General features: G+C 43.3%; 1 protein-coding gene across 1 annotated transcript in view; it reads left to right on the plus strand.

Annotated features, from left to right (window-relative positions):
* The window catches only part of DYNC2H1 (dynein cytoplasmic 2 heavy chain 1), a 1,848,033-nt gene that overhangs the window by 241,837 nt on the left and 1,585,864 nt on the right, over nucleotides 1-20,332 (plus strand). Inside the window, exon 19 of the mRNA XM_029602426.1 lies at nucleotides 12,432-12,547. Coding sequence (XP_029458286.1) covers nucleotides 12,432-12,547 — 116 coding nt within the window. The remainder of the gene's footprint in view (nucleotides 1-12,431; nucleotides 12,548-20,332) is intronic.

Raw genomic sequence — 20,332 nt, forward strand, 5'->3', positions numbered from 1 at the left:
CGAAGACTTCTGCGCCTATGGCGCCAAATGCGCATATACCGGCGCCAAAGTCAGAGTCTGCGCACAACTTAGCGGTTCCGGCGCGCATGGGGCAGAAGAAACTACCGCGCCGACTAGTCATGCGCACGGCGCCAGAAACACCTGTGCGCACGGCGCCGAAGACATTTGAGCGCATGGCGCCGGAAACACTTACGCGCATGGCGCCGGGAACACCTGCACGCACGGCGCCGAAAACATTTGAGCGCATGGCGCCGAATACAAAGAAACTTATGCGCACGGCGCCGAAAAACCCTGTGCGCTTGGAATCAAAGAAACATGCGCATAAAACTACAACCGCGCACAATTCTACTTCCGCGCACAGACATTCAAGTGCGCATGAGTCTACAGTCGCGCATACGCGCATATCTCCGCATACCTATACATCTGCGCATAAAAACATATCCACGCATAAATCTAATTCGGAGCATATATCAAGATCTGGGCGTAGAGACCAAAATTACTCACCTCAAAAATTAAAGAGAAAGTTGAAGCGAAAACGATATACTTCACATACCTCTTCTTCCGAGGTGGAAGTTACAGATACGGACTCTTCATCTGAAGACTATCATAAGTACTCACATCACTCCCATTCTAAATGATTAAAAAAGAGGAGTGCGACATGGGAGATGAGTCCTTCGACTTCTAAATCATCTCATAAAGTTCCGTCGACTACCGGCTCATTAAGAAAACCGGTACAAATTATTTCCTCTACCACTTCTTCAGATTCAGAAGTTTTTAAAACTACTCCAGACAAAACCACACGGAGAGATAGGGAGGTTCCTACAACGTCACCTCCAACAATTATTCCAAAACAACAAGACAATCGTATGATAATGCCCTCTCATGCAAGAGAAGCATTTTTTCAATTGTCGCAGTCTCTAGAAGGATTTTACGAGACGCTTCAATCATCTTTTAAAATGACTAATACTTCTGAGGACAGTGCTACAAAACATAAAGCACAGTCAAATGTAGAGCAGTCGGCAGAACCACCGACGTCTCCCAGGAAAAACCAACCAACTTCACCTACTCATCTACAGGATACATATTTTGATTCTCCTTCAATACAAACATCCCCATCATCATCGGTGGGATGTCTGTCAGACACACAGGACCAACTACAGGAGCCACATTCTCCTCCTGAAGACCTTACATACCCAAAATTCATAGAAAAAATGGGTACAATTCTACATTTAGAGGTCCAAAAAGAAGCAGACCCTAGAGCAGAAACTCTTGGGCTTCTAAAGATATTTGATACTCAGGTGGAACCAACATCTCTTCCACCACAAGAAATCCTGCACTCCGTATTACAAAAATCCTGGGAAACCCCTTATACAACTGCAGCTGTTTCCAAGAAAACAGACATTAAATTTCGTATGAAGAAAGCATCACTATACACTCTACCACAATTGCCTCACGCATCAGTCGTAGTAGAGTTGGCGTTGCAAAGGTTCAAGAAAACAAAATTGCACACTGCTTTTCCCCCAGGGAAAGACAATAAATATTTGGATGAATTTGGTAGGAAAATATACCATAATTCAATGTTAACGGCAAGAATTATGCAACATCAGTTCTACATGGTGCAATATCTGTATGAGTGTATGCAAGCTATGAAAGGTATACATTCCTCAGTAGCGGAACAAATACCTCAGCCTCTTCATGATATGGAAGAATGTTCTCGACATCTATTGAGATCAATCTATGAAGCACATGAAACGTCATCCAGAGCGTCTGCTGCAGCTATTGCAGCCCGCAGACTAGCATGGTTACGTTCAAGTTCCATAAGAGATGACTTGCATGTAAAACTAACGAACCTCCCATGCACGGGAGATAATTTGTTTGGAGAAAAGTTCCAGGACGCAGTAAGTAAATTAAAAGAGGAAGCTCTAGCAGTACAATCTCTAACATCAAATCCTATTTACTCGACTACACGTCGTTATGTGGGGTCTACCCGTAGACAATCATATGGCAGAAGACCCTATAGATCGTATCAATCTTTTCGTACGCAGCCATACCCTGCCTACCAACGTCCTGCTCCACAAAACAATACCTCAAATCAACGAAGAGGTAAACCACGTAACCAAAGACAACAGGCACAACAGCAGACTACTGCTGCAAAGTCAACCTCATCTTTTTAGTTATTCAGCCGCCACCACAACATCAAGCTCCTCCAGGCAGAATTTGTGTTTGCCTGAAAGTCTGGGAAACAATAACATCAGATCAATGGGTACTGGAGATAGTACGTCAAGGCTACCAACTCCAATTTGTAACAAAACCCATCTTGCCTCATCTTTCCACACTCAAGATTTACAATTCCCATCCACAACTGGGGGAGGAAATTGCTTTACTTTGCAAACAACAAGCAATTCGACAAATCCACCCACACCCCAAACTAGCAGCATTTTATTCCCCGTACTTCCTCATACCCAAGAAGTCTGGAGGCCTTCTCCCCATACTAGACCTAAGGGAGTTGAACAAATTTCTCACCAAGGAGAAATTCAAAATGGTATCGTTGAAGTCAATTCTTCCTCTCATTCAAACCAACGATTGGATGTGCTCCATCGATCTGAAGGATGCTTACACGCACATTCCAATCCATCCATCCTCGTGGCGTTACCTGTGCTTTCGCTACAGACATCAACACTACCAGTACAAAGTTCTTCCCTTTGGACTATCGGCTGCACCCAGAGTTTTCACCAAATGCATGATAGTGGTGGTGGCTCATCTCAGGAAACAAGGTATAACCATCTTTCCATACCTGGACGATTGGCTAATAATAGCCTCAACTCCGAATATCTTACAAGATCACCTCAATCGTGTGATACTTTGCTTACAACAACTAGGGTTGGTGATAAATTTTCAGAAATCACATCTACAACCAACACAGCAGTTACAGTTCATAGGCGCATGCCTGGACACTACGTGCAACAGGGCATACCTTCCAGACGACAGAATATCACATTTCCGTCAACTTCTGCACAACTTGAAACATACTCAGAGGCCGTCAGCAAGACAAGTCCTGGTAATTTTGGGCCACATGGCAGCGGCGAATTTCATGGTGCCCAACACCAGGCTACACATGAGACGCCTACAATGGGGTCTGAAACGACAGTGGAAACAGCATTCACAACCATTGACGCAAAAAGTATTGCTGACTACAGAAATGAAAAAAGATATAGCATGGTGGCTCCTAGACTCCACCATGTCCAAGGGAGCACTGTTCAGCCCCCCTCCTCACAATGCAGTCCTAACCACAGATGCATCTCGCAAGGGATGGGGTGCACACCTCGAGACTTACGAAACCCAAGGGTTATGGACACTCTCAGAACAGAATCTACAAATAAATCTACTGGAACTCAGAGCGATTCGCAATGCATTGCGAGTCTTCCAAGACCACCTGAAGGGACGCAGGGTCATGATCTACACAGACAACCAAGTAGCGATGTTTTACATCAACAAACAAGGAGGGTCCGGTTCATGGCCCCTCTGCAAAGAGACCCTGACAATCTTCGAACATGCTCACAAAAATTGCATACACCTACAAGCAACTTACCTACCAGGAGTTGCAAACACAAGAGCGGACAGGCTAAGCCGCATCTTTCATCCCCACGAATGGACACTCAACTCAGAAGTAGTCCAGGACATATTTCTACAGTGGGGGACACCTTCCATAGATCTCTTTGCAACAGAGATCAATTCTCAAGTTTCCCAATTCTGCTCGATAAGGCCAAGCCAATTCAGGATTGCTCAAGATGCCTTCCTCATTCCGTGGACGACAGGCCTTCTGTATGCCTTTCCTCCCATACCTCTCATAACAAGAACAATTCAGAAGTGCATAGCGGACAAAGCTCAACTGATACTCATAGCCCCAGCATGGCCGAGGCAACCATGGTACAGTTTCCTACTTCGGCTATCCATCAAGGATCCAATTCTATTACCGAATCGTCAAGATCTTCTCAGCCAAGATCAAGGAACACTTCTACACCCGCTACACTCATCTCTACACTTAACAGCTTGGAGATTGAAAGGCTCCTCCTGACAGAACAAGGAGTTTCCACTTCAGCACAATTCATCTTGTTACAATCAAGAAAATTCTCAACCAGGAAAAATTATAGCTATAAATGGAAACGCTACTCCACCTGGTGCACTTCCAAAGGTGTACCGCCATTGGACTGCTCCCCGGAATTGCTCATTGATTATCTTCATTCTCTATATGTAGTTGGACTAGCAACATCATCCATCAGAGTTCATCTCAGCGCCATAGGCGCCTATCATAGACCAATCAATGACATTCCTATATCCAATCACCCATTATTGACTCGTTTCATAAAGGGGTTAACACACATTCGTCCTCCGGTATCCAAACCTCCAGTCCCTTGGAACCTCAACATAGTTCTGGAACAGCTCATGCTTTCTCCATTTGAACCTATGGACTCAGTACACATGAAATACCTCACTTGGAAGGTGGTATTCCTGGTTGCAGTAACATCAGCACGAAGAGTTAGTGAGTTACAAGCTTTGGTCCACTATCCTCCATACTTACAATTTCATCAACAAAAGGTAGTTCTACGAACTCACCCATCCTTCCTACCAAAGGTAGTTACCCCATTCCATCTCAATCAGTCAATGGAATTACCAATATTTTTCCCTAAACCTCATGCAAACGATAGGGAAAAGCTACTGCACACATTGGATTGTAAAAGAGCTTTAACACACTACAAAGAAAGGACGAACTCGGACTCCCGTGTTTCTCAACTCTTTGTTTCCTACGACCCGAAGGCTCCTGGACAGTCAGTAGCCAAACGCACCATCTCCAGTTGGATAACGCAATGCATCAAATTCTGCTATGACAAGCAGAATTTACATTTACAATCTACTCCTAAAGCTCACCAAGTCAGAGCAGTAGCAACATCCTTAGCACACCTGAAGAATGTGCAACCCATTGACATTTGTAAGGCAGCTACATGGTCATCACTGCATACCTTCACATCTCATTACTGCCTTGACCAGCAAGCAACCACGGATGCGAAGATAGGGCAAGCAATACTGCACTCTCTATCCTCCTGTCCACAGTGACTGCCACACTGTCAATGATCACGTCCAACCACATATGTCATATATGACGTGATCGGGAGCTTTGGACTCCCATGACAGCATGGCTAATTCAGCCCTGCTATCGACGGGAAAAAGCAAGTTTGCTTACCGTAAACGATGTTTCCGTAGATAGCAGGATGAATTAGCCATGCTGACCCACCCTCCTCCCTGGCAGTCACCTAGTCTTCGACTACACTACAGCTTAATTACAGACTGAGGAGAGTCCGTTACTTTCCTGCGCGGGAACATACGCGCAGCCGCAGAGAGCAAAGCTCTGTTCTCTGCTTTGACAAGCTCCGCCTCCCGGGCCTGATTGACAGATCCCATGACAGCATGGCTAATTCATCCTGCTATCTACGGAAACATCGTTTACGGTAAGCAAACTTGCTTTTCTTCTCAATCCCTTGTTCCCTTTACCTGTTCCACCACGAAGTTTCTAGACTATCTCTGGCACTTGTCAGAATCAGGTCTAAAAGCTTCCTCCATCAGAATGCATATCAGTGCGGTGGCCGCCTTCCATAAAGGTGTCGGGGACGTTCCTATTTCAGTACAACCCCTCGTGACACGTTTTATGAAAGGCTTGCTTCACCTCAAACCTCCACTGCGTCCTCCGGCCCCTTCTTGGGACCTCAACCTGGTTTTAGGTCTGCTCATGAAACCACCATTTGAGCCTCTCCAATCCTGTCATCTTTGCTTTCTCACATGGAAAGTGATTTTTCTTCTGGCAATAACATCTGCTCACAGAGTTAGTGAGTTACAGGCCCTAGTTACCTATCCGCCTTACACTAAACGTCTGCAGGACCGGGCAGTACTCCGCACTCACCCTAAGTTCTTACCTAAGGTAGTATCGGAGTTTCACATCAATCCATTATACAACCTACCTTCTTTCCCAGGCCCCACTCCAATCCAGGAGAACAGGCTCTGCCTACCCTTGACTGCAAATGGGCTCTAGCCTTCTATCTAGAGCTGCCCACAGAAAAAGCACTCAATTGTTTGTCTCTTTCCATTCCATCAAATTGGGGCAGTCTGTGGGTAAGCAGACTCTCTCCTCCTGGTTAACGGACTGCATATCCTTTTGCTATCAGCAAGCAGGCATTCCACTTCAAGACCGTGTTAAGGCATACTCTGTGAGGGCCATGGCGACTTCAGTAGCGCACCTACGCTCGGTGATGCTTCCTGACATGCAGGGCTGCTACCTGTAGTTCTCTCCATACCTTTACAGCCCATTATTACTTAGACAAGGCTGGAAGACAAGATTCCATCTTCGGCCAGTCTGTGTTGTGCAACCTTTTTACAACTTTTTCATATTTTTATGCCTTCTTTGTTATGTTGTTCTTTGTTATGTGTTATATGTTATTTGTTATATGTAACGCTCCTAAGCGAATTTTGTTGTTATCATGTAAACCGGTGTGATCTGTAGTCGTACAGGAACTTCGGTATAGAAAAATTAAAAAAATAAACAATAAATAAACTTGATGTACCAACACCCTTCCGCCTGCCCGTTAGGGTTCAGGATACCCTCTACCAAATTCTATCCCAGTCCTTGTGCCTTTTGTACATCTTGGGTATATTTGGTGCATTTCTCGGACAACCTCAGCTCGTACTCACCCATATGTGAAGACTACCATCCTACTTATTCTGTGAGAAAGCAAATGTTGCTTACCTGTAACAGGTGTTCTCACAAGACAGCAGGATTTTAGTCCTCACAAAACCCGCCCGCCGCCCTGCGTTGGGTTTGTTTTCTTATTTTATATTTCGGCACTTCCTGTAGCTTTAAACAAGACTGAAGAGGGACCCCTGCTGGCTTTTGAACTTTGACAAAAGTGTTCTGTGATTGAGCGCCATCCTGTGATGTCACCCATATGTGAGGACTAACATCCTGCTGTCCTGTGAGAACACCTGTTACAGGTAAGCAACATTTGCTTTTCCTGGCCCACTCCATCTCTGTTAGACTATCTCTGGCACTTTTCAGACTCTGGTCTCCAGACTTCCTCGGTACGGGTACACCTCAGTGCCATCTCAGCGTACCACAAGGGAGTAGGGGATGCCCCGATAACAGCGCAACCCCTTGTGAGTCGGTTTATGAGGGCCCTTTTACAACTTAAGCCCCCTCTACGGCCACCAGTTACCGAATGGGACCTAAACGTAGTACTTAGAAGGCTCATGCGTTCCCCGTTTGAGCCTTTGCACTCCTGTGATGTTAAGTTCCTTACATGGAAAGTTCTTTTCTTAGTAGCCATTACATTTGCTTGACTGATTAGTGAGTTACAAGCACTTGTCACATACTCACCCTATACAAGGTTCCTCCATGACCGAGTGGCCCTCAGTACTCACCCTAAATTCCTTCCTAAGGTGGTAACTGACTTTCACCTGAATCAGTCTATAATCTTACCCACCTTTTTCCAAAGGCCTCACTCTCACCAGGGAGAGAGAGTTTTACACCTTAGACTGTAAATGTGCACTTGCCTTTTACCTAGACCGCACTGCAGTCCATAGGAAATCCACCCAATTCTTTGTTTCTTTTGATAAAAACAAGACAGGAGTTGCAGTGGGTAAGCAAACTCTCTCCAACTGCTAGCAGACTGTATCGAATTCTGCTATGAAAAAGTAGGCCTTCCTCTCCAGGGACGAGTGAAGGTGCACCCAGTAAGAGCAATGGCAACCTCAGTAGCACACTATTGTTCAGTATCGATTGCTGAGATCTGTAAAGCTGCAACATGGAGCTCTCTTCACATATTTGCAGCACATTACTGCCTGAACAAGGAAGGAAATCAAGACTCTGCCTTTGGTCAATCCGTCTTGAAAAACTTATTTCTAGTATAATCCCAACTCCTTCCACATCCACCTGCTGTGATTTTCAGGCTGCCTCATTTTTACCAACTATGCACCAGTTGTTGTGCTTATTGCACAAGTTGTATACTGTTGGTCCAAACAAATGTGAGTCAGCCTGTAGCTTGCTAATCACCCACATGTGAGGACTACCATCCTGCTTGTCCTGGGAGAAAGCAGAGTTGCTTACCTGTAACAGGTGTTCTCCCAGGAGAGCAGGATGTAGTGCTCAGGAAACCCATTCGCCACCCCGTGGATTTGGAACCGAAACGTTTTATTATTTTATTTTTTCGCTCGTATCTTTTGCTACAAATGAGACTGAAGGGAGACCCCTGTGGCTACAGGGATTAAGTCATGCTGGGCATTCTCAGTGTGCCAGTCAAAGGTTCTAGAAATTTTGAGAGAAAAGTTTTCCATGATAGGGCTCCGTCTGGTGATGTCACCCACATGTGAGGACTACATCTTGCTGTCCTGGGAGAACACCTGTTACAGGTAAGCAACTCTGCTTTATTAGTGTTGTAAACCATTATGATGGCTACACCGAATGACGGTATATAAAATCAATCAATAAATATATAAATAAATAGATCCTTTCTCTTTCTAAACCTCATCCCCAACCTCCCCCACCTCCACCCCTAGAACAGCTTGCAAGAACTCCAAAATGTTTGCATTGCTGAGCAGGTAAAAACCGAGCCCAGAACTACTGCAACAAAAATAAAAGTTCCACAAATAAGGAGAAAAAAACAAAAAAAGCTTCCAGAAAGAACATGTCAGTCCAACATTGAGAACAATGATAGGCAATGCGCAAACAGTACAGAGAAATAGGTGATGACCACTGCAAACAAATGAACTTCAAGATTTTAAGGCTGATAGCACAAAAAAGCTCGTGGAGGTCTGGAAAAGTTCCACACTTGTAAACAAACAAACAAAAAAAGCACTCTGCATAGCACAAAAAAGAAAATAGATAAGCCAAAAAAATTAAAAAAAATAAGTCAAAGCGGACACTATCAGGAACTTTTACACAGTCACTTTGGCCCCGAAGTTGCAATACAACATCAGTGAAGTACTGATGAAAATATAATAAAACAAAATATATTTGGACAAAATTAAGCCATGAAAATCACCTGCTGTGCCAGCTGTTTTCTCTTCAATGTGTAGGCTATCTGCCTGTCTCATTTTAAACCAACCATATGAGCTACCATCTCATCTGGAGTTCATGTTCGCCGAAGAGTCAGTAGTTTTAAGAAAATTTACCACCTCTGCAGGCATTTGAAATAGATCATTCCTGCCATGTACAATGATCCGCAGTTTTGCAGTACTGCATGTAATACTGTAGATGATTCTCTCGCAAATGACATTTCACTTCCCAGTAGCTTTGGTACTTTTGTGCTCCCGCTTGAAAAATCAGGAAAAATAAAGATTTGCTTCCTTTGTAGAACAATTCCTTTTTCTGCCTTGCTGAGTCCAACGCAAACTGTTTGTCAAGAAAGTTGTGCAAATGTACAACAATAGTACGCAGTTTGCCTTGGGGACCCGGTGATGGAGCCAGTTTTCTGTGGGCTCTATCTACCTTGAGCTGATTATTTTTTAGCCTGGCAGCCATTTTGAGATGTAAGCTACTATGTCACTCCCCTCTGATTTCTCGGGTAGGCCAACAATCCATGTATTGTTTCGCCTACTGCGATTTTCGAGGTCTTCAGCTTTTTCTTCAATGGCCAATGGTAGGCTGAATAATCCAGAGGATAATAGGTCATCCAGGTGGCCCTGGATTGGCCGAGACATTTATAGAACACTGATCTGATGCGAGTAAGCAGGGATGCCATTACAACTCCCTCTGGACAGAGAATTGCTGCATCAGGGCCAATCATGATGGAGGATCCAGGGTAGCACTTCTGAGAGAAAATTTAAGTAAGAGAGGATATTTTTCCTTGGTGATTGCAATGCTGTTGAAGGCCCAAAAGGTTTCTTCCTCCCTAGCTTACACTAAGGTATGGAGGATCTTTGAAATTGGTGTCAGTGGGATAATATTTGTCCTTGAAGAAAATCAATTTCTGAAGTTTTGTCTTTTCGTCAGGTCAGTCATGAGAAGGAATTGCATCTTAATTCTATCAAGGTAAAGGTAGGGTGGCATTATCATGTTTTAGGAGAAGAATTCAGGGTTCTTCTGTACTTGCTTACTTGGATATGTCACGGTTTCTAAGAGAGGCAAAACATCAGACGTCCTGTCCTGACTGGTATTACCATCCTGGGATCTGAACTTAATACTCTGAATGTTGTAAGGGGCTCCTTTTGAGTCTGTGAGGATGACTTATAGAAACATAGAAACATAGAAATGACGGCAGAAGAAGACCAAACGGCCCATCCAGTCTGCCCAGCAAGCTTCACACATTTTTTCTCTCATACTTATCTATTTCTCTTAGCTCTTGGTTCTATTTCCCTTCCTCCCCCACCATTAATGTAGAGAGCAGTGATGGAGCTGCATCCAAGTGAAATATCTAGCTTGATTAGTTAGGGGTAGTAGGGGTAGTAACCGCCGCAATAAGCAAGCTACACCCATGCTCATTTGTTTTTTTCCCAGACTATGTTATACAGCCCTTATTGGTTGTTTTTCTTCTCCCCTGCCGTTGAAGCAGAGAGCTATGCTGGATATGCATCGAAAGTGAAGTATCAGGCACATTTGGTTTGGGGTAGTAACCGCCGTAACAAGCCAGCTACTCCCCGCTTTGTGAGTGCAAACCCTTTTTTTTTTCTTCTCCCCTGCCGTTGAAGCGGAGAGCTCTGCTGGATGTGTGAAGTATCTGTGTGAAGACTGTTCTTAAGGATGTGACTTTAAAGCATTGTTTCTAGTGGCAATTTGTTTTGCAAGAAGGATTTCAGATATCCAAGCCCTTTCTAGTAGGGATCCATTCTTGGTATTATGAAAGGAAAAGGTATCCATTAGACCAGTGCCTTTGTTTCTCCCAAAGGTAGTGTTTAATTTTCATCTTAACCATGTTGTTTTGTCTTCCAGTTTTTCAAAAGAGAGAGTATCGGTAGTGATTTGTATCTCTCCATTCCTTGGATCTCCATCTGATTCTTTTGAGATATCTCAAGATTACAAATCCATTTCACAAATCAGATAGACTATATTGTTAGGGTCCCTAGGAAGGTGAGATTGCTTCCAACTATTGCAAGGTAGATTAAAGAGGCTATAGCTTCAGCATACATCTCCAAGGAATGAGGAGCTCCAGAGGGGCTTCATATTCATTCCGTGCATGTGCAAACCCTCTTTGTGGGCAGAATATGGGGCAATGTCTCAGAGGACATTTGCAGAATGGTGGTACGGTCTTCCTTGCATTTGTTTGCTAAGCACTATAGACTAGATGTCCAAGCTGGAAATGAGGAAGCATTTAGTGCAGGGGTCCTAATAGTCATGCTTGTTTCCTCCTTTCCCCAGTGAAGGGATTTAGTTACATCCCACTGGTATGGCTTAGTCTGGTAAGAATGCTGAGGATGGTGAAATTCGTACTAATTTTCTTTCCTTTAGTCCTACCAGACTAGTCCAGGGCCCGTCTAGGAAGTTGATGTCGCTGTGGGTAAGCATGAATTGCTGAATGGAGGGACATGCTAATATTCTCTTGGCAAAGTAATGAAGAAAAAAAGAAAAATATGTTTTTTATTTGATTGTTGGATATGATATAGAGGTCAATATTAAAACCATGTAGATGGATAACTCATAAATTATCCATCTAACTCCAAGTTATCCATTTAAATGTTTAGTTTTGAATATTGACCTCATAATATCTTGCTGCCCCAGCCTTTATAGAGACATTGAGTCTACTAAGGAAGTTCTCTCTGTCTCCATCTTCTGGCAAGGGGGAATAATACATTGGTTTGGACTTATGTAATAAGACTAAAGGAAAGGAAATTGGTTTCTCTCCCTTTTTGGTTCCTCTCCCTTTTTCTGATTCACTGTATTTAAAGTTCAAGGTTCTTATTGAAAATATTGTTTTTTACGTTACGTTATGCTTTACACTCCTTGTTATTTGTAAACCGGGTTGATGTGATGCCTATCATGAAACTCGGTATAACAAAAACAATAAATAAATAAATAAAATAAATAATAGTAAGTATAAATTTCACCTTACGAATTCAAAACACGGTTTTATGCACACAAGTCACTTTGAAAATCAAGCCCTTAAAGTACATCCAGGGAAATGGAGAAAAAGTCATTGCTAAAAGCCACAATTATTTTGTATATATTTACTTCCTTCCATCTCTTTAATGTTTCTTGGGACTGTGATGTTCAGGTTGTGTGTGAGATGCTTTTAGAAGAGCAAGGGTATCATATGTGCTTGGATGGTTGATGGCTCATTTATAACTTTAATTAAAAAACATTATTTAACACTAGTTAGATACTTAATGCTATTTTTGTAGTCTGTACACTAGAGGAGAAATATTATTAACCTTGATTTTGGACTTTCACCTTGCAGCACCATCAAAGTGGATTGCTTAACTATTAATTGTAATCCTGTGAAGACTGTGATTGATGATCTTATCCAGAAGCTATTTGATTCTCTTCTCATATCTTTAAAAAAATCTATCCAAGGTAAATATATTTGTGATATGGTGACTTCATTTTTTTGCTATTATGACATTTCTTACTAAAAGTCTTTATTGCTAACATTACAGTCATATTAAAATTAGACAAATATTAGCACAAAAGTATGGAAAATTCTATGTAAAGAATCTAGTGCATAACCTTGCATTTATTTTTAGAGTCCATTGTTCAAAATAGTTTTAATATGTAAGCTATTCAGGAATAAATGAATACAATTCTATATTGATTAGTAAAAATTTCCCAACATTTCTGTTTTTGAAGCATTACTGAAAATATTGCTTCATTTCATTAGAAATACTCAGGGCTGGATTTACTTTTCTGCATCATCCAATTTCCACAGAAGAAATTGTGAAACCAAAAACTTGTTCAAATGTCCTTTTGTAGTTTTTGCAGAAAATGTGTTGTATATGATTTTTTTCTGTTACATTTTCTTCTTTATAGAATATGGTGGAAATTTAATTCCTTGGCCAAAAAATGTGCCATTTTAAAACCGTGGAAGCAAACTAACTTGTAGACTTTTTGTATTTTTTTTACCTATTTTTTTCTGTAGAAGTTTACTCTGTCTCTTAATATATTTGCCATTTAAATTAAACAAAACATTTTTGAATCAGGTTTTAAAGCGGGACTTGCACTGAAAGGTGGGTAGGATATTTTTGTCTTTAACCAAAGAAAAAGAAAATCCCTCATAGAGTTATTTTTCCCATAGTTGTTACAACTAGTGAAAAGGCATTATATTTCTTTCTGTCATATGTCTTATTTCCTCGACTCTGAACCTTTCTGGCTCAATTTAGAATGGCTATACATATTTCTTTTAAATCTAGTAGTTTGCAGCAATGTACAGGGACTAAAGCATTATTGTATTGATACTCACTATTCCTTAGCCTGTGAATTTTCTTCCATTCTTCTTGTCACGGTGTGGGGTCTGGCTGGGTATGGGAATTCTTCTACAGGAGCAGGGCCAGACACTAGGCAATCTGGACAGGATCTGCTGCAATAGCCAGTAGAACTTAGGCTATAATTGAAGTAGAGCAGGTGTTGGAGATAATATAGGAACAGGAGATGAGACAGGAACTGGAGACAAGCTGAAACTGGAAGTTGGGTCTGGAACAGAAGGCATATGCTGGAATCGTAAACAGACAGGGGCCTGAGACAGGGCTGGAATAGGAGCCAAAGTGTGGCCTGGAGTCACGGCTGGAACCAAAGACAAGGCTGGAACCAAAGACAAGGCTGGAACTGGAGGTATAGGCTGGAGCCAGAAACAAGACCTGGGACTGGAGACAAGAGCAAGGCCTGAGACTGGAGACAGACACAGAAGGCCCACTGGGAACTGGGGCGACAGGGAGGACTAGACAGAACAAGAGAAGGACCGGACAGACTAGACAAGACAAGAAAATATAGAAGGTCCAAAAGCTAAGGCAGGGCAAGGAAGTATTAGAAGGCCCAAAAGCCAAGGCAGGGCAAGGAAGTACTAGAATGCCTGAAGGTAAGGGCAGGACTGAGCAGGACAAGAAGGCCAGAAGGCTACAAGCAAGACAGAGGGCCATAGAGGCCCCAAAGCAAGGCAGAAGGCCTAGGGGGGCACAGGGCAAGGCAGAAGGCCGTGCAGCAGGAAAGCAAAGTAAGGTGGGCCAATGCAAAGAGCCAGGTGACTCGATGAAGAGGCCCTGAGTTGTGAGAACGACAGGGATAAATAGGGCTGGTCTTGCTGAGTCATGAGAGCATCAAGGAGGTGGCTAGGATGGGAGTGAGCATGGCCTCGTGAGGTCCTCTGCTGGTGGGGAGGTTGCCTAGCAGCTGGGATCGTGACTCTTGTTTAGTCTCTATTAAATTTATTATTTATTTAAAATCTGTATAGCCCACCTCTTCCAAGACGTTTTTCCATTGCAGGTCAAAATAAAAGCATACATAAAATCATAAAACTGCTACAAACAACATAAACAATACATTGGTAAACAAACTTACAAATCTAATTGAAAGTTTCATTAAAAAAACAAAGCTTTAACACACTTATTTATTTATTTATTTAAAGCTTTTTTATACCGGCATTCATGATAAAATCACATCATGCTGGTTTACAGAAAACAAGGGGAGTGATAACTATGAACGATAAACAGGTGTTGAGAGGCAGAGAAGTAAGTTACAATAAAACAAGGGAAGTAGGAACTGGGAGAAGAAGAAGAGTAGAAGGAATAATTTAGGTAGTAACAATGAGAGGAATTATTTACATAGTGTTGACGGGAAGTTTACAAGTGGTTGTAGTCTGACTGGTGAGAAAGTTAGGAGAGTCAGTTGTGATCAGGAAAGGCTTGCCTAAAAAAACATGTCTTTAGCCTTTTTCTGAATGTTAGTAAGCATGGTTCCTGTCTGAGGTCAGGGGGAATGGCATTCCATAAGGTTGGTCCGGCAGTAGAAAAAGCCCGTTCTCTGAATGTTTGATGGTGTGTAACTTTTGTTTGTGGAACGTGTAGGGATCCTTTGTATGCTTCTCTGATTGGCTTTGATGAGGAGTGTAGTCTGAGCGGGATTTGAAGGCTGAGAGGGGCTTGAGAGTAGATGGTTTTATGGATGATGGTGATGGACTTGTGGAGGATTCTGAAGTGAATTGGGAGCCAGTGTAATTTTTTGAGAATGGGGGAGATGTGATCTTTTCTTCTGGCGTTTGTTAAAATCCTGGCGGTAGCGTTTTGCAGCATCTGGAGTGGTTTTATGGAAGAAGAAGGGAGACCTAGCAAGATAGAGTTGCAGTAGTCTATCTTGAAGAAAATTATGGCTTGTAGGACAGTTCTGAAATCTTGAAAGTGAAGAAGTGGTTTTATTCTTTTCAATACCTGTAGTTTGTAGAAGCCGTCCTTGGTAGTACGGTTGATGAATGTTTTTAAACTTAGGTGGTTGTCAAGGCATTAATATCACTCTGTTCTTGCACAGTGGCAGGAAAGCTATTTCAAAGAAATGTATTGTAAGAAAAAGTTCTTACAATAGTTTGCTGTAATCTGTATTCTTGTGGAGAGGGATTTACTAATAAATGAGTACTGTTGCGCCCCTGCCCGTGGTTCCGCGGACAGGGCTTTTTCTTTGCGGTCTTGTGCTGCCACCGACGCTGCTCTTTGCGGCCCTGGGAGGCTGCCGCCGAAACCTGGCCTCGCGGCCCAAACCGCTGCTGCCTTCGCAGCAGGAAGGACGTCCGGGCCTTGCTCCTCCTTGGCGGCTGGAGTCGCCGCTGGATGCCGCTTCCCTTGCAGGCCTACGAGGCCGCCGACGAAGCCTGGCCTCGCGGCTGGGTCCTGCCTTCAGGCCCTGCCCCTTGGTCCGGCAGGAACGCCGCCGACGCTGCCTGCCTTGAGCCCTTCTGCGTGGCTGGAGCACCACCTCCTTGGCCTGCCTCTTCTTGTGCAGGCCGCTGTCCAAGGTCCTGCAGTCTGCTCCTGGCCTTCCCTAGGTGCGCGGCCGCGCTTCTTCATTCCTTTTCAAGGGCCAGCGGCAGGAAGCGGCCGCAGCCCCATCGACTGCCAGTCGCCGCCCTCTTCCTGAGTCTGCATTATAAGAGGGCCTCGCTCAATTCCTTCATTGTGTTCGCATCTTCCTAGATGCTCCTGAAGAGTTCTCTTCAACCCTGATGCCTATTCCAAGCCTGATGTCCATGTATCCAGATCCTGATGTCTGTTCCATGTCCTGATGTCCGTTCTATATCCTGATGTCCGTGATTCTGAATCCTGATGTCCGTGACTCTGAATCCTGATGTCTGTTCCTTGTCCTGTTGTCCATGCTCCATGAGTCCATTCCAAAATGTCCGTGAGTCCATTCCAAGATGTCCGTGACTCCATTCCAGAGAGACGTCCATGACTCCACTCCAGAAGATGTCCTTGACTCCACTCCAGAGAGATGTCCGTGACTCCACTCCAGCGATGTTCTAAGTCTCCTTGATGTTCCAAGTCTCCTTGATGTTCCAAGTCTCCTTGATGTTCCAAGCCTTCTTGATGATCCAAGTCTCCTTGATGTTTCAAGTCTCCTTGATGTTCCTAGTCTCTGTGATGTCCCAAGTTCCGTCATGTATCTGGTCCTAATGCTCCAGGTTCTGTCGGACCCGTGCCTCCTGAGATTCCCTGCTTTTAATCCGAGTGTCCAAGCTCCAAGGTTTTCCCAAGTCCCGACTCCGGAGGATCCGAGGGGTCACTGCAACCCTGCACTAAGAGACTTCCTGAGTCTGTCCCGATCTCCTCGTGGTCCGCGACCAGCCACCCGGCTGTGTAGGGCGCGTAGGGGACAGTGCGGTCTGCGACCAGCCCCACATGCTGTGTAGGGTGCCTGAGGGTCTTGCTCATCCCTTCTTGTTTCCTGTCCTCGTCTCCTTAGTTCCCAAGTCTTCGTCTCCTCTGTTCCAAGTCTTCATCTCCTCAGCTCCACATCTTCCAAGCTTCACAGCTCTACATCTTCCAAGCTTCACAACTCCACGTCTTCCAAGTCCCAAGCTTCTTGTCTCCAAACCCTCGCCTGAGGCTTACGTCATAGCCCTGCCTTCCAAGCTTCGTCCAGCTCTGTTCCTATGTTGCCCATTCCTGCACACACACCTCACCATGCGTGCGACACATGTCCCAACCTGAGCCGTCCCATGGTCCAAGGGCTTCGCTCTCCTATGAGCTAAGTGACGCATGCCAAGCCTGCACCATCGGCTCCCAAAGGCTGCGCTCGCTACAAGTACTTGCTTAACTGGATCATACCAATGCAATTTTTCAGCTAATGAACAAAAATGTTTCCCATGCAACAGCTTGTGAGTGAGAATTATCAGTTTGAACTTTGCTCTTCATTGAGTGGGAAGCTAATGCAGATCTTCAGAACAGGAGTAATGCAATCATTTAATTGCACCCCTTCTGATCAGTTGGATAGTATAAGCCTCCTCTTTTAGCTGACTGACAGATGTTTCACAAGAATAGGATCTCCCTTTTCATCTACTTGTCAACTTGTGGGATATGAATGCTCCTTTTACAATGCTTCTTGCTCCAGCAAACTTGAAGAATGAATACCTGAATTGAGAATGACACAGAAATCTTCCACACAGTAGCATGTAGCTCTACTGTTGGGCTATTTGCTTGGCCCTTGTTTAACTCTTTAAAGCATGTTTTTCCCCTCCCCACTCCACCATTTTGTTTTATAAGAAGAAGAGAATCGTGTTCTGGAACTCTTAACCTGCTGTATGAATTAAGGCACAGATTCAAAGCAACCAATAACATTGTTTAACATTTTGTTCATGTCTAAAGTATGTGACACTAGAACCCAAGGAGCTAGAAGCAGCTTCTGAATATTTGCTTTACAAGAATCCTACAAGTCTTTCTTAGAATTTTCCTTTTGAAATGTTGCAATTGAAAAATATCTTTAACTCTACTTTTAGAAAAGAGCATGCACTACCCCTACTTATCTTATTGAAATTTACAAAATCAACTACAACAAATTTTTAGTGATGAGTATATAGCCCTATGGATTTATTGCACACTACCAGTGACTGAAAAAAGTTTCAGCAGCTAGTACTCATCAAAAATTGCAGGTGTTCTGCTACGGTATCATATTATCGTTAATTATGCATTATAGTTCCTCTCCTGGTTTTTGGATTCCCACTAATATTATTACCCGTATTAAGTGTTCCATGTAAAGCCTGGTGCTGCATTATTTTCTCTGTAAACCAATAAGATGTTCCCAACGATTGTCGGTATATAAAAAGCTTAAATAAATGAAAATAAATAAATGGTATAAGAAAAGAAGCATAGAAACGTGAAGGCAGAAAAAGATCATATGGCCCATCTACTACTACTGCTACTACTACTTAACATTTCTATGTACTACATGACATATGCAGTGCTGTACAGGCATACAAAAAGACAGTCCCTGCTCAATAGAGCTTACAATCTAATAAGACAAACATACTGGACAAAAGACTTGGGATATTTCATAAAGCAAGATAATAGTTTAAAAGAAAAGAAAGTTAAGACTAAAAGCAGACAAGCAGGCATAAAATTTAAAAGTGATTTCAAAAAGCTGGGATTTTAGATGGGATTTAAACATGGCAAGAGAGGGAGCATGCTACACCAGTTCAGGAAGACTATTCCAAGCACACAGCGCAGCCAGGTGTAAGCACATTCTGGAATTGGCAGTAGAGGAGAAGGGCACAGATAGGAGTGACTTATCTGACGAGTCGAATGCACAAAGAGGGATGTAGAGAGAGATAAGAGAGGAAAGGTAGCGAGGTGCTGCAGAGTGAAGGCATTTGTAGCTGAGAAAGAGGAGCTTGAACTGTATGTGGGAGCAAATAGGAAGCCAATGCAGTGACTTCAGAAGAAGAGTTATGTGAGCATAGCGACTTTGGCAAAAGATAAGTTATGTAGCTGAATTTAGGACAGATTGCAGTGGAGAGAGATGGCTTGCCGGGAGACCAGTGAAGAGCAAGTTGCAATAGTCTAAGCGGGAGGAGATGAGAGAGTGGTTCAGGTAGTGTGTTCAGAAAGGAAAGGATGGATTTTGGCAATATTATAAGGAAAGAAACGACACGTTTTAGCAATGTTTTTGATATGTGTAGAGAAGGAGAGAGAGGAGTTGAAGAGGATTCCAAGGTTACAGGCCGATGGGACCAGGACAATGAACATGTTATCCACAGAAACGGAGAAAGGAAGAAGAGGGGAGGTGGGCTTGAGAAAGATAAGGAGCTCTGTCTTGGCCAAGTTGAGTTCTGGTCTGCCCATACATACCAACTGCTCAGCTGTACAATCCCTACCACTGTTCTGAGATCCCCTCTGCTTGTCCCATACTTTCTGAGATCCCCTCTGCTTGTCCCATACTTTCAGATTTTATCCTTGTCTCCACCACCTCCACTGGAAGGCTGGTTCATGCATCCCTTTCTGTAAAGAAATATTTCTTTAGATTACTCCTGAGTCAATCCTCTTTCATCCTCATCCTATGACCCCCTCATTCCAGAGCCTACTTTTCGTTGAAAGAGGCCTGCCTCCTGAGGATTGAAACCTTGGAGACATTTAAATGTTTCTCTCATATCTCCCCTAACCTGCCTCTCCTCTAAGGTATACACATTTAGATCTTTAAATTTGTCCCTGAATGCTTTACAATGAAAACAACGGGCCATTTTAGTAGCCACTCTCTGGACTGATTCCATCTGGTTTATATTCATTTGAAGGTAAAGTCTCTAGAAATGTTCACAGTATTGTAAATGAGATCTTTTCAGGGACTTATATAGGGGCAATATTGCCTCCTTTTTCTGCTGATGACCATTCTTCTTCCTATGTACCCAATAATGTTTCTGGTTTTTGCCATTGCCTTATCCACCTGTATGGCCACTTTGAGATCATCAGATAGATCTAGCTGCTATTTCTTGCATAGAAGAATTTCACTCCCGATGCCAATGGTTCTCAATTCTATCTTGGGGGACCCCCAGCCAGTCAGATTGTCAGGATATCCACAATGAATATGCAAGAGCAAGTTTTGCATGCATTGCCTCCATTGCATGCTGATTTCTCATGCATATTCATTGTGAATATCCTGAAAACCTATTTGGCTTGGGGTTCTCCAGGACAGGTTTGGGAACCACTCATCCCTTGGGCATTTTTAGCATTAAATTTAGCTGCCAGACTCAAGACCATTCTTCGAGCTTTGCTAGATCCTCCTCATGTTTTTCACACCTTCCTTGCTGTCTATCCTGTTGCAGACTTTGGTATGATCCTCAAAAATACAAACCTTTCACTATAGTTGTCCTTCAGAATCTCTTCACAAAAATGTTGA

This window comes from Rhinatrema bivittatum, chromosome 5 (assembly GCF_901001135.1).
Source record: "Rhinatrema bivittatum chromosome 5, aRhiBiv1.1, whole genome shotgun sequence".
Lineage (NCBI taxonomy): Eukaryota > Metazoa > Chordata > Amphibia > Gymnophiona > Rhinatrematidae > Rhinatrema > Rhinatrema bivittatum.